The following is a 12529-nucleotide window of genomic DNA, read 5'->3' on the forward strand; positions in this document are numbered from 1 at the left end:
GCCACGTAGGAGAGGGGGGCTTGGCCTCATTGGTCCCGCTATATAGAGCCGTGCCTTGCTGGGCAAGTTGATTGTCAGAGGACTCCTACCCGGTGGTGAGCCTTGGGAGGACTTCCTCTTGGCCTGGATTTCAGCCCGCACTCTGTGCCTTGGGGGCTTGTGGCCACAGAGTACTAGATGGATTTTCACAGAGATGCGAGCCCGTGGTTTTAGCCCAGCCTTTGAGGACAAATTCGCAGCCAGTCTACTTCGTGCTTAGGATCATCTCAGGCCAGCTCTCAGACAGTGTGTTCCAGTTGCCTTAGAGGAGTAACTTCGGTAGCCTTTGGTTTGGAACTCCCTGATCCGTTTACCCAGTGGCCACATGCTAGGGGCCCGACCGCATATTTCTTGAGGCGCCTTGAGCATGGGACCAGCCAGGTCTCTCGGAGATTGAATTGCACACAGACAGCTACCTCAAGAGGTGCAGGAGAGAGGCTTGACAGGGATCCGGGGTAGAGACAGGCTCAACATTGACATAGACTCAGCTATTCCTCAGGAGTGGCTGACCCCCCCCCCCCCCCCCCCCCCGGGGCGGGTGTCGGAAGAGGACATCCTGTTGTAGATAACAAGACCATGTGTAGCTCCCAGCTCTAGGAAATCTCTCCTCACGGTCTTGTGATGATTTGTGTAACCCCTTGTCAGTGATGCCCAGCTCCCGTAGTTTGATAGGGTCATCCGGATCAAGTAGTGGGACCTGGTGACTCCTTGTCCTAGCATTGGATTCTTGTAGGAGAACTTCCCGTAGCTATGAGAACTCCATAATAATGGTAAGTGCGGTGACTAGCCATGTTGTGCGGTCTAAGGGGAGTGGCTTGGTGCAAAATAACACACAGCTATGTGGATGACTCTGGCCCTAGTAAGCTGTAGCCGTAAACTTGAGACAGAGACTATCCTTGACAACTTCCACTTCATGTGATGATCCTCCATGTACTCCTTTTTTTAATTTTAAATGGTGGGTTTTGATAGTGCTTTTGATGATTTGGGTTCTTTAAGATTCTTTAAGTACCTTCAATGAGCTCACTTTATCTTTATGCCACTTTGTGGGGGAAGAACAGTGCATGGGGAATATGGATTGAGAGTGAAGGGATCATTGTGTTGGAAAAAGATATGGGCAGAGCACATGTGTGGGTTTGAAGAGTTTACATTTTAACCTCCCAATATCACATAGTGACTTTAATGGCTCCTTACAAAGAAGATAATACTCTTGTTATAGCCTTGTACACTATTTCAAGTCTTACATTGTGGATATGCAGTTATATGAAAATGTTTTTCATGGAATCTCACTTGTCTGATTTTTCTCTTGTACTTTATAAAGGATGTCTTATTGGATTGTTGGTCTATCCCTTATTCAATATATGATGGCCTATGCAGGTTCTTCTTTCTTTCGTGATGATACTAGGTTGCGAGCTATCAGATTCTTGGACCACATGCTAGTATGCCTTGTTTTTCACCCATTATTTCATCACTTGATTTGACGTAGCAGTATGTTAGAGTGTTGTGGAGTTAAATCTCAATTGAGAAGTTACAGAAACTTATAACTGCTTGCAGTTAAATCTGTGGATTACGTTCTTGTAACACTATTCCTATCTCAAGCCTGCTTATATTGTGTAGCTAGCTACTGTAGCTGGCTGATCATAAGTCGTACTATCATCTCCTGAGGCATTCTTTCATGTATATTTTTTAGTATGTATTTGTCTCAGAACAATTTAGCTAGAATACAGCAATGATAAATGTGGATGAATAGGTGGCTAAGCTGAAATTCTGGCTTCAAGAAAGCTAGCCTTGAAGAAGGCATGCATATTCCTTGTTTTCCACATCTCCTAGAGGCCATAGTGATTTGTGCCCTGAAATCATCCCAGAAGGTAGAGGAGGAGGAGGGCGATAAGCCATCATCTCCAGGACACTTACTGTGGGGGAGTACAAGGAGTGCCTGTCTCATCTTATCAACAGAAAGCAAAGCATCAAGAGAGATCCTCATCTCTTCTGTGATCAGCTGTGGTAAGGTGGCCCAAACTGTCTGCTGTGCTCTCTCTCTCTCAGGAGAGAGAGGCTTGGCAGTGAAAAACACCTTTGCTAAGAGGAACATGAGTAGCAAAGAAGCGTTTATTACATTTTCCCATCATCTGAACCCAAAAGGACTCCTAAGCATGATAACAATACTCTGCCTTTTGTTCCATGGAATGCTGCAACTCAGCCCTAACAGTGCAAAGAGTGCCGGAGATCAGAAGGCATCAGGTTGTTTTTCATGCTTCCTCTGAAGTGCTGCTAACCTGCACCTAATGGCCCTCTCAAGATCAATAACCTCTTGTCTCCTCATCAAAGCCACCTGGTGATAGAAGTCACTGATCAGCTGTAATGCATAAGCCACACCTTGTGGACCACCAGAAAAGTCTAGAGATCCCCAAATATGCCAAATCACCTGGTGGGAGAGCTTGACATCCGAGTAACAGTGCACAGGACTGCGCACACGGGGTGAAGAGCCATGTTACCCAGGATCTCTGATGCTCAGAACCACTGGACGGTGGTTGGTTGGATTTAGACGTGCCAGCTGCAATGCAAATATATCCTGCTATCAAGAAACCCAATCATCAACATAGAAGCAGTCTAGGCAGGCATAAATACGTCTCGGATCTATTCTCCAGGTAAACCAAGTGTAAAGGAGGGAGGAAAGCTTCCTGTGTATGTCATCCTCAATCCAACAGTCCCTGCCATGGATAGTGAGGATGAACCTCTCCCAAGGAGCTCTCTCAAGAGGCTGTACCACACCCTCATGTCCACCTCTTCTAACTGCCGGATGCTCAACCGTATTACCCTTAAGACACATGGGATTCTCTCGAAATTGGATTAGAGCTTATATAGAGATGCTCACGGCTGTATACTTGCATGTGGTGACAGAGGAGAGGACTTTCAGATCTCCCATTCTGTACGTCAGGATGCCCTCAAGCCCCTTTGCTATATCTCATAGTTGCTGAGGCTATGAGCACCCTGATGCTGAGAGTAGGTGATAGTAGACTCCGAGCTTGCAAATGACACTGCTTTGTATGTCGAGGCCTCTCACATCTATCTATGCTCTTTGCCCTCCAGGAGTTTTGTTTAGCGGTTGGAGCTCTTGTGAATGGGCATAAGTTGGTGGGCTTTTGGATTAGTGACTTGCAGAGAATCAACTAGGGTGCAGAACTTGGATTGAAAGAGGCAGAATGCAAAATACTTGGGATGTCACTTTGGGATTGATATATCCCCTACACATCAGTTTGCACAAGTAATTATGAGCATTAGAAAGAAGCAACTTTGTTGAAAATCTAGAAAATTGCACTTGGCCTCTAGAGCTTTGGTGGTTAACCAAGTACCGCTTGCCTCGGTTTGGTTTATTGCCTCTTGCTGGAGCTTTTCATGAAGATGCATTGGCCAGCTGTGGAGAGTGGGCTGCAATTTCCTCTCCTCAGGTTTTGATGTCACAGTTGACGCACGAGACGGAGTCGCATGGGACACTAGCATTTGCTCCAAGCCGGGGAGGGCTGAATATTATAGATCAGAATATCTAGTGTAGAGTCCTGCCTTGCAAGTTAGTGGTCAGAGGCTCTCTCCCAAGCACTAAGCCTTGGAAGTGTTACGTACCCTGTACTCATCCTTGGTTATTATTGATACAACACCAGTATGTTATGTACCTAGTACTAATCCTAGGGATTAGTGACCTAATCTGGTAGGGTTAGGGGAACCTTGGGATCAAGAGAAAGCATGCTAATAAAGGTGGCTAAGGGCATTCATTATTAATAATCCATGTGTACTAACTATTTATAACAGTCTGGTTATTTATAGCAGCAGTGAACACTATATAAGTGAAGGATTGGCATGGATCTATGGGAGTCAGACCTTAGCTCCTGGCTTGGGGGTGGTTCGAAGCATAGAACATACGGTTGGGAGGTGAGCTAGCTTGCACCCCTCTTAGGTGGTTTGTACTTTGTGTTTTTTGTGTAGGAGATCCGTTGGGTGTTAATAGAAGAACTTCTTTCTCTATTAGATCTCCAGGTGTACGCCCCGTGTTGGTAGAGATTGGATGCCTAGTGCATGCTTTTTTTTCAGAGGCATTCTATGGAGCACCCTCTTCCCCACGTCTGTCAGTTGTACGAGAGCTTGGCGCAGGATGAGACCTTTATTGAGGCAGAGGCTTCCGAGATAAGAGGAAGAGGGAGACTGACAGCCCATCATGTCGAATGATCTTACTAGAGATGACCTTGGGTGCTTCTTGTTACATGCAGTGGCCAGTCTGGGAGAGGTGCGCATTGACAGTTGGATCTTGGAAGATTCTTAAAAGTCTTCCTATGGATCAAAGAGAACCCTCCACTCAACATCGCAGAGGGAGTCACAGGAGGATTGAGCAAATTGATCTCTCATGAGTGGCTCAGTGGCACGTTCCATGATGAGTATCACCCCATATGGGGTGCTCTCTCTAGGACAGGCTTACGAATACAGGTACAAGCCATGCTGGACCAGGATTAGGAGGGAGACTGTATTCTACACTATCCTTGCAGGATGGAGATTGATGAGATGCATTACTCAAGACACTGTTATCCATCTTGTGAGAGTAGTGGATCGCTCAGGGGATCATTGGTCTGTTGACTCCTTCCCTGAGTCTGTGACTCAAGGATATTAGTGCCTTTGGTTGTATGGTGGATGCCCCATCAAACTTCTTCATTGGGATCCTAGTGAGTGGGAATGGATTCAAGAGTTTTCCTTTATTCAGTTACACTGTACCGAATGCCAGATTGTTGCTACTTGGGTAGATTCAGAGGATTCCTACCTTTAAGCCACACTGGGAAAGCTTTGAGATTACTGCATTGATTCAAAAGAGATTTTGGCATCGACTTTGGCACTCTTATAGGAGGAACCATATATCCCATTTCTTGTGGCTGTTTTTACATGGCGGAATTCCTGTTAATCAGGGGAGAACTATCTTTGGTGAGCTCCACCCTTGCCCTAGATGTTGATAGCTTTTGAGACTGTACAACATTATATTTGGGGTTGCAAAGTTGCTCAGAGGATTTGGAGCTCTATAGCTTAGCTTATAGGCAGGTTGAGGAGAGGCACTATCTACATTACTTGGGGCTCTATTGCTTGTTTGCTCAGTCTGGACCACACAGTTTCTTTGAGGTGGGAGATTATCGACAACATCACAGCTTGGCCGATCTGGAATGCTCGATGCATAGGGCATTCAGATTTATGACACCCAGTGCATCTGTACTATTTGGGGAAATATCATCCAATACTCTCATGGCCACTTGGGCTCATATAAAGGGGCCGTCCAGATCAGTGCAAGCGAAGTGCACTATCCTCATGAGAGAGTGGCATCACAGGATCTTGTTCATCGACTCCCACTGCACTTTCTTGGCATCACCATGCCCTAACCCCTGATTTTGGCTTGCGGCTGTCCTACACACTATGATGAGGAGATGAGGATCTCCGCCTTTCAGCTGTGGTCTTGTACTTGTTCTTTATTACTTAATAGAAGTTTTTGCCTTTTTTTTTGGGCAATCTTGGAGGTTGTACCCTGCTTAATTCACTGAATACCAGAGCCTTTTTTCTTCTAGGAAAGAGACAACATGCAGAAGTCAGATTTTCTTAAGGCATTGTCAGGAATGTGGACGAGTTTTGATGCTCGTGTGCTGTGCTACAAGGTAAAGAGCTGCACACCTTTGTTTCCTTCACTAAAAGTCCTTTATAAAAACTATTCCACTTGTGGTTTGAGGGGAGCGATACTTCTCTTTTCTCTTATTTCTTTTTGTGTAAAATCAGGAAAGGTATGATGGCATTAAAAAAACTATAATCAGGAATGAATATAGCTGATATTCGAGTTTAGTGTGTTGTTTGCTATTGATTGGTTTCATCAATGCCATCAAGTAGGTCTTGCCGCCCCTCTGTGCAGAGCTTCGGAATGTTGTAATGCAACCAATTGTTCTACCAATGGTACTTACCATTGCCAAGTCACAGGTACACATCTTGGATTTCCAGACAGATCTTAAGCATTACAAGAAGAAGGAAAAACCTGTTTCCATGGCTTATTGCAGGACAAAACAGATTTTGAGACTTTGACCTTTCCCGCACTGGCTCCTGTGTTGAGCTCGGCAACAGGGGATAGCCTTTTGATACTGGTGAAGCATGCTTCACTGCTTATAAATAAGGTAATTTTGATAGTGTGTCATGAGTTTCTGTCTTGAAGCGTGTAAATTGGTACACAAAGGGGTCAAAAATTTCCTTTTTTCTCAATCTTACTTGACTCAACAAACTTATGTCCTTCAAGGCTCCTGTTGATCCCTTCCTTTGATGCTTAGTTGCATGAGCTTAACTTTGCTAGTGGGACAGATGTATGTTGGCTTCAGAGAAGCATATTCTGAGAGGTTCATAATTTCAATGAATTTACAGGTGAATTCTGATCAGCTTATAACCAATGTAGTTCTGATGCTTGCCCGTGCGTATGACGACTCTGATGCACGGATGCAAGAAGAAGTCCTACGATGCACTTTACCTCTAGCAAAGCAGCTGGATTTTCAGGTCTCCTTTTGACATTTCAGTGTTATTACCCATTGTCGTGAGTTCAGCTTAAATATTTTGAAGCCTGATACTAACTAAACAACTACAATAATGCTGAATGTGAACTGTTGTCATTTGCAGGTTGTGAGAGAGACTATATTACCCCGGCTTCATAACCTTGCTCTGAAAACTACGGTTGCCGCGGTAATCCAAACCTTCCTTTATGAAAAGTTTTGCTCAATTCAGTTTTCAGTGATGTTTACTGGAAACAAACTAGAGAACCATTATGTGGAAGGATTGACAGTATGCTAGGAGAGAAAGGGGCTTCCCTTTAAGTGAACAGCTTCTTATGTTTTAGGTATTGATAGCACTTCAAGTGATGTTCTATTAACGTGTGTATTACTGTGAAGGATTGGAGGGATGAGACAGAAATATTGACGTGGTAGAAGGACATCTGGTGATGATTGTATACGGTAGTTTTAGACACGCCTGAGTGTTGTATATGATAGTTTTAAGTTCATATAGAAGTTGTAGTTGGCCATGCCTGGCACTGGTTCTTAATACCCACTGATATGAGAACGAAAGTAGAAGGGAAAAGCTGAAAACGCAATACAGTTCTCTCTCTCTGCACTAAACCAGGCGGTTCAGTTGGGAATGGAGCAAAAACTGATTTTGTTAATCCTCCAAAACTGCAAGCACCTTGCAGACTTGAAGGCCCTAAGGAACTGGTGATGAATTGCCGAGTTTGGGGTTGGCTGCCCAAGTGTCTCTCTTGCTACATGTTTGTTCCATGCTGGTATTTCATGTCTCTTGTTTTTTATAAATGTTGTATGCAGCATGCCATTCTCATAAGTCAAGTGCCTTGAAAACCTGGAAACCCATCATAGGCATATTGAAAGAAACCTACACCTCATCCCCATACTCTATGGATTGTTGCTAGTGTCTGGTACAACGGGCTTCACATAGATCTATGCCTAAAACCGGAATGTTTCTTGTGACTATGAAGAGTACATCTCTACTATTTCTCATGACGACTTCAAACGCGCTTTCAGTTTTGGCATCTCCAAGCCTCTTGAAGGCCACATCAAGTTTGTTCATCATGGCTCAAGTGAGTGTCTCTGAAACTCTGCTGATGTAGCATTGAGCCTGGCCAAAATGCTCCAAATCAAGCAAGATTGATCTCATCTGGTTAGCCTTGACACCAAAAGCAACGTTTGCTTCTAGAAAAACACACAAATTTTCCAAAAATCAGTTTTGAATATGAGGCCCCAATTTTAAGCAACGGTTGCTGCTGCTAGGATAATGTTTTTTTTCTTCCAAAATCAGCCTTACATATGAGACCATTTGTTTTGATTCCCCCTTTTGTGTGTGTGTGTGTGTGTGTGTGCGCGCGCGCGCGTGCTTTTTGGGGCGTGGGAGGAATCATTTTGGGATAACATCGATGCTTTTTGAGCTGACAGTACTCCTAGAATGAAGTAAACTTGTAGGGCATATGTTTCTGTAGGTTTTCCATGTTCTGAGCAAGAATTTGATGTTTTATGGGAGTGGGAGTGGGAGTGGAAAAGAGCCTAAATTTGGGAAAATATAACAAAATGCAAGAATGAGAGGTCTACGGGACTGAATTGGTACAAAATGTGAACAATGTGGAAAAACATAGGATGCCTATATTCTAGAGCTGTCACAAGAAAGGATGAAAAATGAACTGGAAATGTGTTGTGAATGAGCATGCGAATGTTATATGATGGATGCTAGACCTTTATGAGTTTTCTTCATGTGCTCCCTTGGAGGGGTGTCTGGCTTTGGTCATCTCATCTTTACTCACCTTTCATGAGTCTATCTTGATTCTCAATGCCTCTGTATCTCATGCAGGAATATACAGAATTGACCCAAAAAAAAACTTCAAATTTCATAATCAAAAACGTGTACCTTGTATATGCAGTGTGTGACTATATATAATTGCCTCTATTGGACATGGAAGATAAACATCCTTTGAGATAATAGGGAGACTTGTTTATTTATTTAGGTAAGAGTGAATGCACTTTTGTGCCTAGGAGAACTTGTGCATCGACTCGATAAAGTGTCAGTTTCCGAAGTTCTTCAAACACTGAAGAGGTGCACTGCTGTGGATCATTCTGCTCCAACTCTCATGTGCACTCTGAGCATTGCTGGTGCCGTTTACAAACAGGTTCTCTTTATTATTTTGTGTTGTTTAAGTGTACTGTAGAAATTGAAATTTTCTTCTTTAGGGCAAAGATGGATAATTATTAAATTCTTTCCCCTGAAAAATGGGCAGTTATTACTTAGGCGTCTCAGTGGAAGATATTGTACTAGCACATCCAATGAGTTGGAAACTAAATTACAACTACGTGCAGCTGCAGTTACTAATTGTGTGTTGTGTTGTGAGCAGTATGGGGTCGAGTTTGCTGCGGAGCACCTGCTTCCTCTTTTATCGCCATTGCTCGTGGCTCAGCAGCTCAATCTTCAACAATTTGCAAAGTACATGCTTTTCATTAAAGAGATCCTAAGGTTGTACTTCATGGCCCCTACTATTCATTTCATGCTTTCTCCGTTTTAAAATCCAACGAATTGTTTATTAATAAACAATCTTTGGAAATGAATTATTGTATGTTAAACTCTTGAACTCTTGAAGATATGTTTGGTCTTTACATTTGGACTATCTTTAGGTGTTTCTGTCTTAGATTTAGTATCTTTGAGTTGGATGGTGAACTAAGTATTTGTTGGATGCCCATCCATTTAATGAGCAGCATAGTTTGTCTATGAGCTAGATGGTGCATATCCCCCCCCCCCCCCCCCCCCCCCCCCCCCCCCCCCCCCCCCCCTCTTCCTGACTTCTGGGAGAGGCTTTGGGACAGCTATTGTCCGAGGAAGATCTCTCCCCCTGTGATTGGTTGCCCACAGGTCTCTTGGGGTGGCTGCCTTATCGCTGGCCCTATCTCCTGTGGCCAGGGCATGCTCCACTAGGATTGCTTGAAGGCTGCAGGTCTAGTGGTGGAGCCTATGCCTGCTTGCCTCAGACCCAGGGATCTTTTTCTTGCCGCACCACCTGTCATTTCAGGTTTGGTGTAAAAGGCATATTTTTAATCTCCCCACCAACGCCTTACCCAAAACACCCATCAGCAAGGGGTCACCATTGAGAGAGCATTCCAAATCTGAAGGGCCTGAAGTCCGCGCTCACCTAGGTGCACACCCTTGACACAGCAGCTCCAGATCTGGCACATACTTGAGCGGTATCGGAACCACCCCCCCTAGCAATGGATGTGTCTCACCTCATAGATGTAGATGTGGATGGCATGGACACACCACCTACATGATGTACACATGCCCCAAGGCCCAAAGCCATGGGTCTTTAGCTAGGCAGCATTATTTTGTCCTTTTTGTCTGTCTACCAGTTTTTTTGTAACACAATCTTAGTAATCCCTAATGTCTCTATTTTGTACCCAAGATGATGTACCTCATGGATATGATGTAACCTTTTGGTCTCATAGGTCATTCTGGCCTTTTGAAGACGTTAATACAACTTTCTTTCTTTCTCTCTCTCTCTCTCTCTTCCCCCTTTTCCAAAAGATTGAAAAAAAAAACCCCGTCCCCCGGAGGGTCTTCCCACCCCTCCCCACCCCCCTCCCCCCCCCCCCCCCCCCCTCCCCCCTTCCCCCTTTCCCAAAAATTGAAAAAAAAAACCGGTCCCCCGGAGGGTCTTCCTCTTGTGTTTCCATATCCCAGTATGAACAGGAAACTTGGTAGTAGAAGCCAGTCAAGGAGAAAGCCTGAGTTTTGTGTGCATTTCTGCTGCTGATGTAACATCCATATAGCAGTGGATAGTTTGTCTTAGAGAGAACACCCTCTGCAGTTATGCGAGTGTATGCAGGATGTGACGACTAAAAGAAAGGACATTCTTTTCTTTATTGTCATGCTGAGAGAATTTACATGGTAATTATGGCAATTTTCTGCCTACTCTTAGAAGCAAGTTCAAGGGACTATAAGTTGCCCCAAAACTGGTTAGGTTTGAAAATGGAGGTGTCATAATCAGTCTCAAGTGTTTGTCGTCCAAAAGCTACCACTTCTTATCATTGCTGCATTTTGACTGAGTTTCAAGGGCAACTGCCTTTTTTGTGCAATCTAGTAGTTGTTTGTGCTCTCTGGAACCATTTATTTGTGCTGAACTTGAGGTAGGGTGCCCTCTCCTCTTTTGTACTCGTGGTGGTTTTTTTTACATTTGGCAACTTTGAGCTTACATGCTCCTAGCTTATATCTTGTGTGTGACAGGAAAATCGAAGAAAAGCGCGGTGTCACACTAAATGAAGCTGATAGTCCGGCATCATTTGAAGCAACTTTGCAGAGTGCAGATTGCTATAAGGTTGCAGAAAATGGCCTCGGGTCTTCCTCCGCAACTAAGGGAGGCAACACATGGGAGACGGATAACTGGGCTTCGGTGGCAAAGATTGGTCCCGCCTCCGTGATCCCAACTAAAGCCTCATCTACAGATAACTTACCAGGGCTTACAAAGAATGTAATGACTGCACGAAATGTGACCGTTCCTTCTGCCCAAAGTGTTCCTGGATCTTCTAGAACAGGCTCACTATTCCCCAGCTTTGAGTGGCCACCACCCGTATCTAACACTTCCCAGGCTTTCCCTTCGAAATTTCAATCCACAAACTCTGTTACCAGTCTCAGCTTACAACATAATGAGTTTGGAAACAGGAATACAGCTGATTTAAGTAGCCACTCAATTAATGTAGGGCCGATTCCTGCACTCAAGGAGTTTGATCCGTTTGCTGATTGGCCCCCACACAATAGTAGCAGCACAAGTGGTGCCGGTGGTAATCTATCGGCTTTGACAAGTTTATCAATGAGAAATGGTGGTGACAAGGGAAACATGCCCACTGTTGGCAACAAACAGGAGAGCGAGATTGACATAGGAGTGCTCTTAGCACCGCCAGGGACGGCACAATCTGAGTCGCAACCTCGAAGGCTGGCCCCTCCGCCTACAGGTCTCGGGAAAGGCAGGGGACGGAACCCAATACGACCTATTCGTTCTCCTCAAAACAGTGGTGGCAAACCTTCAAGCCAGCCTCCTTTGATGGATTTACTGTAAAAAACCATGGTTCTCATCCTGCAACATGGTAGATTTTAATGCAGTGACGACTCCATCACAGCTGAGATCCTGCACAGGGTCTGTGCAAAGATTTCCCGACTGCAAGTTCGTATGGAAAGATTCTGCAAATGAGTAGAACTACTGTGCCGACATATCAATGAGGAGCTGTGCTTCAAATTTTCATTTTTAAAAAAAAGAGAGAGAGACCACAGACCCTCTGGAGAATGTTACATAGCCTTCTTTGAAAGCTTTTGTATAAGTAGCATTTCCACTTAAGGTGGATGTAAAATAGAATCGCATTCTTAAAAATGACATTCTGTTATTACTGTTATGATGGGAATTTGCAGTGAAAGGGCCTGATAACACAGTAACCGTACGGTTTTGGACTGTCTATGCAGCATGGCTCTTGTAACAACTCACTTTAGTCCTGAATGAGAAAACTTCTCAGTTACTTCTGTTCTGTCATTTTAATCACAGAGCATCTTAAACTATCTACAACCACCGCATTGTGTGTTGGGTTGTTGGGTTGGACACCAACAGCATCAAAGCAAGCCATTCCCCATTGAAGTGTTTTACATCAGATGTGAGGTGTAGCCAATCACCTGATTACTTGTTGCCACTCGCAGCAAGCGCCATCTCGGCCACAACGTATCGCTCTTGTTAGATCCACTCCGTGGCTAAAAGAGAGGTGAGGTGTAGCCAATCACCCGATTACTTGTTGTTGTGCCACTGGCAGCAAGCGCCATCTCGGCCAAGCTCTTGTTAAAGCCCCCGTGCACGCGTGCGCACACAGAGCAAACCAAGAACATTAAGTCAACTAATGATTTCAATAGTGCTGCACCATTCTCG

The 12529-nt window shown here is 44.4% G+C and overlaps 1 protein-coding gene across 3 annotated transcripts in view; it reads left to right on the plus strand.

Annotated features, from left to right (window-relative positions):
* Positions 1–12141, plus strand: part of LOC147626046 (SCY1-like protein 2 A) — a 104821-nt gene extending 92680 nt beyond the window's left edge. For all 3 annotated transcript variants that reach the window (XM_086817609.1, XM_086817611.1, XM_086817610.1), the window contains 9 exons: positions 1414–1475; positions 5628–5714; positions 5941–6027; positions 6105–6218; positions 6460–6588; positions 6709–6771; positions 8591–8752; positions 8975–9093; positions 10852–12141. In XM_086817609.1, the coding sequence (XP_086673735.1) occupies positions 1414–1475; positions 5628–5714; positions 5941–6027; positions 6105–6218; positions 6460–6588; positions 6709–6771; positions 8591–8752; positions 8975–9093; positions 10852–11680 (1652 nt within the window). In that variant the 3' untranslated portion in view covers positions 11681–12141. The remainder of the gene's footprint in view (positions 1–1413; positions 1476–5627; positions 5715–5940; positions 6028–6104; positions 6219–6459; positions 6589–6708; positions 6772–8590; positions 8753–8974; positions 9094–10851) is intronic.
* Positions 12142–12529: the final 388 nt, after the last annotated feature.

This window comes from Cibotium barometz, chromosome 23 (genome assembly GCF_041138505.1).
Source record: "Cibotium barometz isolate CiBa-2024 chromosome 23, ASM4113850v1, whole genome shotgun sequence".
Taxonomy (NCBI): domain Eukaryota; kingdom Viridiplantae; phylum Streptophyta; class Polypodiopsida; order Cyatheales; family Cibotiaceae; genus Cibotium; species Cibotium barometz.